General features: G+C 37.8%; 1 protein-coding gene across 7 annotated transcripts in view; it reads right to left on the bottom strand.

The window, feature by feature from the left end:
- Positions 1-1,301: 1,301 nt before the first annotated feature.
- LTBP1 (latent transforming growth factor beta binding protein 1) overlaps positions 1,302-7,887 on the bottom strand; it is a 201,373-nt gene continuing 194,787 nt past the window's right edge. For all 7 annotated transcript variants that reach the window (XM_082756282.1, XM_082756284.1, XM_082756283.1 and 4 more), the window contains 3 exons: positions 7,252-7,374; positions 3,656-3,805; positions 1,302-2,450 (listed from right to left, as the gene is read on the bottom strand). In XM_082756282.1, coding sequence (XP_082612408.1) covers positions 2,281-2,450; positions 3,656-3,805; positions 7,252-7,374 — 443 coding nt within the window. In that variant the 3' untranslated portion in view covers positions 1,302-2,280. The remainder of the gene's footprint in view (positions 2,451-3,655; positions 3,806-7,251; positions 7,375-7,887) is intronic.

The raw sequence follows: 7,887 nt of genomic DNA, 5'->3' as shown, positions 1-7,887 counted from the left end.
GGTGACCTTGGAGGCAGATCTGCTTAGTCTTCAGAACTACATACTGGAAGGAAAAGAATGTGCAATGTTGGTGTGGGGAGGAGATGTAACTGCAGAATCCAAGTTCAGTTAGAATGATGATAATGCTCCCTTTCCTGTGGCTTCACCAGTGAAAGTTTTTTTCTAAAACCATAGGATAATTAACCTTAAATAGGACAACTAAGAGCCCTGCAGTTATGGAATTCCCTAGTAAGACCAGACTTCCATCTTTTTTCTCAATCACATCAGGGAAGCAAGAAGTAGTTTTTTTGTTTTGTTTTGGTTTTCAATTATAGACAAGCTGTAGTGTTTGTACCTCTTACCTCTTCTGACTGAGAAGAGAGACTGGCCATCCATCCCTCTCCTGCTTAATTTCAGAAAAGTCAAGCATGTAGAGTACCTTGCAAAAAGTCTATTCCTTGAAGATTTCTCCCACGACATTTTTATTCAGAAAATGTTCTTGAATTTTAACATACAATTGAACTTTAAATGTACAGTATCTTCACTAGTCCTTGCGTCAAATTTCAGCACGTACAGAGGAGGGGCCCTGAGAAGGACACTTGCTGCCACAGTTAACAGGAACACAGGTCTTAATGAGATCTACCAAGTGCTCAGTACTTCAAAGAATACAGTTTAGAGGATTTTTGGTTCCGACTGACCTAAATATTGGAAAATAGTCAGAACCAAAACAAGTATTCCTTTTTGTGTGTGTGTGTGAAATTAGAAATAAAAATTTTCAGACAATTGGACCCAATTTGACCTATTTTTTAAAGTCTCATTTTATGCTTTTCCTCTTAATGCAGGGCAGGTCTCAAAGACACAACAAAAATGTTTCATTTGGAAAATATCAAAAGGACCTGTTTCAGGATTTCCAAAGTAAACTCATTCTGGAGGAGGTCGAAGTGAAATATCTGTCAGTCTCGTAATCTCTTTCTCTCCTTCCACTGAGAAATGGAGTTTATGGGAAGGTACAGTTCATTAAGAAAAGGAAATTCGCCCCCTTTTCTTTACTATTTCTGAAAACCAGGCCATCATACTGAAGAGCATGATTCGCAGATTTAGTGGGAAACATGCCTAAACCAGGCAAGAAGAAAAATTCCATGGAATTCAACTTCCAAGTCAAACAGTTTCTGTGGGTCTGTGTTTGAAATCTTCCCCCTGGAAGCCTAAGATTAGGCATCAACTAATTCAGTTTCTGGTCTTATTAAAACAGCATGAGAAGGAAAAACCAGCCAGACAACTCTGTATAACTGTTGTAATGTAAATTAATTCTAGTACTGTAAACACCCTAGGGTTACATTCTTGTAACATAAATATCAATAAAGTTAAAAAAAAAAAAAAAAAAAAGCCTACAATTAGTAAATAGCTTTTTCTAAAAAAAGGTGATTTTATTGAGTTTTAATATACAGCTTTAATATGTTAGGGTAATCATACAAGATCTCTCTTGTGTTCAATTTACACATTACAATACAGACGTGAGCTAAAATCTTTTGTTTTAATGTACAAAAGGAATCCAACGTTGTCCACTAGCAGCTTTGAACTTGGCAAGAAAGGTTCTAGAGACTTTAAGTGCAGTAACAACCATACAGAATACAAAATGAATACAAAGACTTTTCGCCAAGGTATATAAACATTTGAAAACAAATGGTGCCTGCTCCACAGGGCAGACAACTAGCAAATTAAAAACGTCACTGACCAATGTTCCAGAGTAGGAGGAGCATTACCCTGTGTAACAGTTCTTATAAAATATCCTAAGAATATCTGTATCAAATAATTTGTACTGATCAGAAAAAAGGTCTGAAAAGAAACAGTAGGCAAGGAACTGAACAATCAAAAAATGACGTAGTAATATAAAATATTTCCATCACTATTTAAATGCCAAATTAATCAAGCAATAGTAAAACAAAACAAAAAACAAAAACAAAAAACAAAAACAAAACAAAACAAAAACAGAAAACCAAAGCTCTTCTGTTTAAAATAACAGCACTGTTTTTGCTTATTTTCAATGGTTTTTTTTTTTTTTCTTATGAACACACTATATACTTGATTGTTTCTTTCATACAGAGTAATGTGTCCATTTGGTCTGTCACTTCAGTGAAGCTGACATACAATCAGCCCATCATGTCTCACCTTTGACACATTTTAATGTGTTTTTCCCCTTATGTTCACTACTCTGGTGCCTTCTCTTCTCAAGTTAAATACTTTTCTTCCTTTTCTTTATACAGTGCAGAGTATATGGGCTTAGGATATGGAGATTTTCCTCTACTCCAGTTCACTGTCTAGTTCTGAGTTCAGTGGTGTGCAGTAGTTTGGCTTGTCTGAAGGTACGTACCCGGGGAGACACAAACACTTGTACGAACCTTCTGTGTTAATGCATTTGGCATTCTTGCAGAGAGACATCCTGTTGTTCAGCTCATTGCACTCATTCACATCTGCAAAAAGGGAACACCAAAACACATGTAGATAAAACTCATTTGTTTTCAGCGTTGTCAGGAGTAGAACATACTGTAGGAATACACTGAATATATTCAGTTCAGATAAGGTGGAATTAGGGCAGTTCCAAAGCTGTGACAGATAAATATTTTATTGGGAAGACGAAGTTATTGTGGCAAATCAATAGTGCCTTAAAAAGCATTAACCTGTTAGATCACCAAGTCCAAACTCCTCTTAAGCTACTAAACAAAAATTTAATAACCACTTACAGGTTTTTATCTGACGGCTTAGAAGTGGCTTATAAGAGAGGTTCTGCCAGTTCTTAATATAATATCTTTATGAAAAAAATCAAGTATTTTAGGCTTTCTTGGTGTTGCCAACTAAACATTTATAAACAGCAAACTACCTATACTCAATACTGCACAGCTAGGGATACCAGCTTGTTGTAGAGTCCTAAAGATTACAAGGCATGCAGGTAGCTTTCCATGATACAGCTAGGAGACTGCAGCCATGGGTTATGAAGTGTAGTGCTAGGCAAGGTTAGTACGGACACCTTAAACTGAAATACGCACGTGCAGTCTATACAAGGCTCTACACTGAGGGATGTTGGTTGTTCTGCTTTGTCTTTGCCCTGCCACTTGCCTTCTGTGTATTTCATTATTTTAATTGCTGATATAGTCTCTAGATGTTCTGATTAGCTCTTGTGCAGATGTATTAGTTTGAAGGTGAGAGGATAGTCTGGCTTCTTCACTAATTAAATCAGTAAGAATTAGGGGGCCAAGCCCCACCAAGTGGATATCTGAATATTTAGGTGGCCCAACTGTTCTAAAAATCTGCTCCTAAAATTACTCTTCCAATCTGGATCCAGATCCATCCTCTCAGTTCACTAAACCCTTTCAAAAAGCTTTGCTCATGTTACAGTGTGACATTATTGATACAAGTTTTAAGCTTCATTGCGCAATGGTGTGTCTGTTCATTTCTAGGTTCTCAGCTGAACAGAGCTGTAATGCACTGAGGAACATCACCATAGTTATTTCTGCAACAATATTTACTAGCCTTTGCAATAAATCAGATATAAATTTGGCAACTGTAATAGGATTCAGATCATCTGTAACCTCTTTTTTTTTTTTTTTTGCCCCTCCTTAAGCCAAGTGGCTAAACTGACAGGCTAGCAGAAGAGTAAGAAGTAAACACGTCTCCTCACCAACACAAGTCATTTTGGCCATGTCCAGGTGATAACCATCAAAGCAGTCACAGGTGTAGCCTTCCTGGACTCTTACACATCGGCCATTTTCACATCCATTCAGAATACCACATTCCTCTGCTTGTAACTCCTCAAAGCTGTTCAGGAAACCTGAGTGAAGAAAGAATTACAAACAAATAAGTTACAAGGGTTGCTGAATATATATACCCAAATGTATAGTGAGACCCTGAAATTCCCTCAGAGGTTTACTGAAATGTGACTTTGCAGAACGTAGGTCAACTTTAGCAGATCTGCACCATCTGGAGTTTTAAATGCACTACAAAAGCACTGAGATATGTTGCAAGATGAAAACTGTCTAACTTTGTAAACTCTACATTTTTGTGTTAAAAATGTGATTTTTTTTTTAAAATAAATGACACTGCACACTTTGCATTTTTTTAAAGAATAAATCTTTTTTTTTTTTTTAAATTCTAAACAGCACATTTTATTTTAATTTTTAAGCATATCAACCCTTATGTAAAAAAAGGGTAAACAGCAGTAGTGCTGTTTGGGGCAAAAGTATTTTAAAATGATATTCTACAAAAGTGAGATGTCTGTGTATGGGGGAAGAGATACACTCTGATTTATCTACAAGAAATACATCTTAAAAAATTCAGTCTCAACTGCTTTATGGAAAGTAAGAAGACATTAGATACTGCTTTAATAACCCTTTGGCTGGTACTTCACTCATTAGTGCCAGTACAAACACTTATAATTTACTGATCGTTCCATGTCATAATTCTCAGTAGTAATTATTCAAAGGCTCCCTATTTTATTATTTATTTGACAGTTCTGGATTTGTGTATAAAGAGGGATATGTATTTAAAAATTATGTGACATTTTTACACATTCAGAGAATATCTGTAGGACCGAATTGCTCCTCTTAGTTCTGCACAAGTTTTTCAGCTAGCTTCCCAGCCACTGAGCAGTGATGTAACAGGACTGCAGATGGCAGCCCATCACATCCAAAAGACTTTTGAGGAAAAAGTGCAGAGCCCTTGAGAGTCTGTTGGTTTATCAGCATAATGAATACATATAAGTGGAGGGGAAATTGGAGCTGGAGTAGAATTGAGTAGGATACATCTCCCCATCTGCCCCATAACATATGACTAATGCAGTAATTCCACAAACAAATCATTGGCTTATCTAAAATGTGTTTACCTATTTATATGTTACAATTGCAAAGCTACCTAGGAATATAAATTTTTCCCTTTCCCTTAGCTTGCTCTCCTGTCTTTTTATATTTCCTCTACCCTGTCACCCTGTCTTTCTTTAGTCCCTCTTTTCTCTTTCTTTGCTGTTCCTACCCTGCCCTTTCTGTATCATCCTCTGTTTAACTTCCATACAGTTGTATCCACTACCCCACCTTCTTTGGCTACATAACTTGTCATCCAGCCCGGACTTGCTCTACCATGGTGGGGCTTAAGTGATGCACTTAATAAATTCTGGAGACACTGAGCAGATATGTGACATAAGAAGCACTTGCTGACTTAAGCCACATCTCAAGAATGTGTACCATACATAGCATGTATACAAGTGCACATTTAGTGGGAAACATTACAATCTTTTCCATGACAATCTGTCATGATTGACATCCTGATAATCTGGTCAACAATTGCATTTCATTGCAGTAGTACTGAGGGTGTTGACCAGGTTGTCAAGATGTATGGTTACAGAGTAGTAAGAAATTTGTCCATTTTTCATTATGTTTTCAGTCCTCTAATAGAGCTTGCAGATGGCTCATGAGGGTCCCTTAAAGCAAAGACCTTTGCTAATTTAAAAAACAAACTGCCAAGAAAGGGAAAGGTCCTCTCAATACCTATTTTACATACACAGTATATGTACATATATGTACATACATGTATATATATGCATGTACATAGTCATATCTAAAATATCTATCACATAGAGCAAGTTCTAGTTGTACAAAAGTTTTTCTTTAAAAAAGCTGAATGTGGTACATGTTGCAATTCTAATAATGCATATTTGGTTCTGTAGAAATTGATTGCACGCAGCTGACAAATACATTGACATGCACGGCCCTCTCATGGGTTGGGCAAGTATTGTTATATTCCTTGTACAGACTGAAGCAGGATCATGGCCATGAAGTCTTTGATGATAAATACACGATCAAATTGTATCTGTCAGGTAACATGCCTCTGATGAGGACAATCACACAGCTATGTGTTTGGGAGTTTCTTATGCATTTACTCGCCACCATATTTGTTTCAGTGATAGGGTGGGAGCAAGAGATGTGAGCTCTTACCTCCTTAGCACAGAAGACTCAACTGTGGATTCAAAACTGTATTATTTTACTGTATCTATTCACCATTGCTTATAACTTACTTGTAAATAACTTGTTTACCACTCAGTGTATTATCTGTCACATTGCTTACCCAGTCATCTATCTGGGCTTTTCATTATGCTTGGTAATTTTCATCCGTGTGACATTTTAATTAGATATCAACACTCAGGGCTGTTTAATTAATATCATCTGGATATAAAGCAATAAGACATTTTACAATTCTGTGTAGAGCTGAAAGGTCATTTAGATGCCAAATAGAAATGAGCTCATTATTATGACCTGTATAGCTTTGTATAAAGGTGCAATGTGCGCAAGAAATACTTGTCACTCTTCCAGTAGTGTGCCATAATCCTCCTCCTGTTTTGATCTCTTACCTTTACTTTGTAAATGTCTCCTTGTACAGGAGAAGCCCTTTGGGAAAGATTGTAGTGGTAACTTGTCGGCCACATGTGTAAAGCACTAAAAGTTACCAGTTCCTTCTGATACCCCCACTTTTCTTCTCTGAAGCTGTGATGGAATAAGTTGGATGTGCACAGCATGACTGATTTTGAGGAAGGTACTGAGATTTGCAAGGATTCCTCTCCCTCGAGCCTCAACAGTGAGCTGGGCTGGATCCATAAGAACCCTGATATTCCTGAAGAACACCTGAGATGCTGTACACGACTCCCACACTCTGCCTGGCAGACCCTTCCAGCCTGAAGACTATATACACGCATACTCTCCAGTCATACTTTGTTCTGTAGTTTCTCTGCTGAGCGAGAACAACTTGCATACTCTCTATTTCTCCCATATAAATTCTGCTGGAAAATCATGGAAAACTGGCACAGAGATGGAGGGAGGGTTTTTTTTTCCTTTTTTTTCTTCCCCTTTTTGTTTTTGTCTGTTCAACTTAATGTACTCCAAAGAAATCTGTCCCATGCTCCAACGGAAAATTAATTTGTGAGAAGGAAAACTGGCAATCCTTTTGACCTTCAGCTGTAAATCTGTTGGTAAATATAAATTTAGTACACTTGGCACAAACTATTCCACTGTATTAAAAATTAACGTTGTACTCCGAGCCCAACTGGACTCTTATACAACACTGGCTCTTGAACCAGAACACCTGACCGAAAGCTAATGTCATAGGAATAACTAAAACATAAATAGGCCACATTACTCAGAAGCAAACAGAAGAATGAAGCCAGCTACAGGGAAATAATCCAAGTTACAACCATCAATTCAAGTATTTTACATAACAGAGAAACTTGCTTACGGTCTTCAACAAAGTATGGATTAGTTTCTGGAGTGTAGTGCTCCTCGAAGTCAACCAAAGCATCTTGTCCATATGGACGTCGAGATCCTGGAACAGGAATGTTGCACAGCTGGGCATAATCCTCTGAGGGGAGAAAGAAAATAGGATATAAAACTAATCACACTTGTAACACAGGCTGCATTGCATTAGTCCCAGTGTGTTGTGGCTCGTATTAGCTGGAAATAAACTTATCTTCCTAGAAACACCATAAATCTGCAATTTCCACAAAGCAGTCTCTCTTTAAGAAGGATGTCATTAAAATGTAACGAGCCAAATACAGACTATTAAGTCATAATAGGGATAACACCAGGGATAGGTTTGAGTCAATAACCGTACCAAAAGTTATGGGTCATGTTCTTCTGGTCTGCTCTTGCCTTGAGCAGAGGGATGCTGTGTATCCCACTGCCAGTGCACCCCTGCCCAAGGCTAGCTGCGGTTACAGCCCTCACTGGTATAATAAAAGCTCCCAGATACCATAGTGGGTACTGGCAGAAGCCACCCTAAAGGAAGCAAACTGGAGCAGGTGGGGCCGTATTTCTGGCACAGCCAGCCAACCTGAAGAAATCACACAATAAAACCCCTTCCAAAACAGCACAT

This window comes from Aythya marila (assembly GCF_965140915.1).
Source record: "Aythya marila genome assembly, chromosome: 3".
NCBI classification, from domain to species: Eukaryota; Metazoa; Chordata; class Aves; order Anseriformes; family Anatidae; genus Aythya; species Aythya marila.
This window is presented reverse-complemented; position numbering and strand designations above follow the sequence as displayed.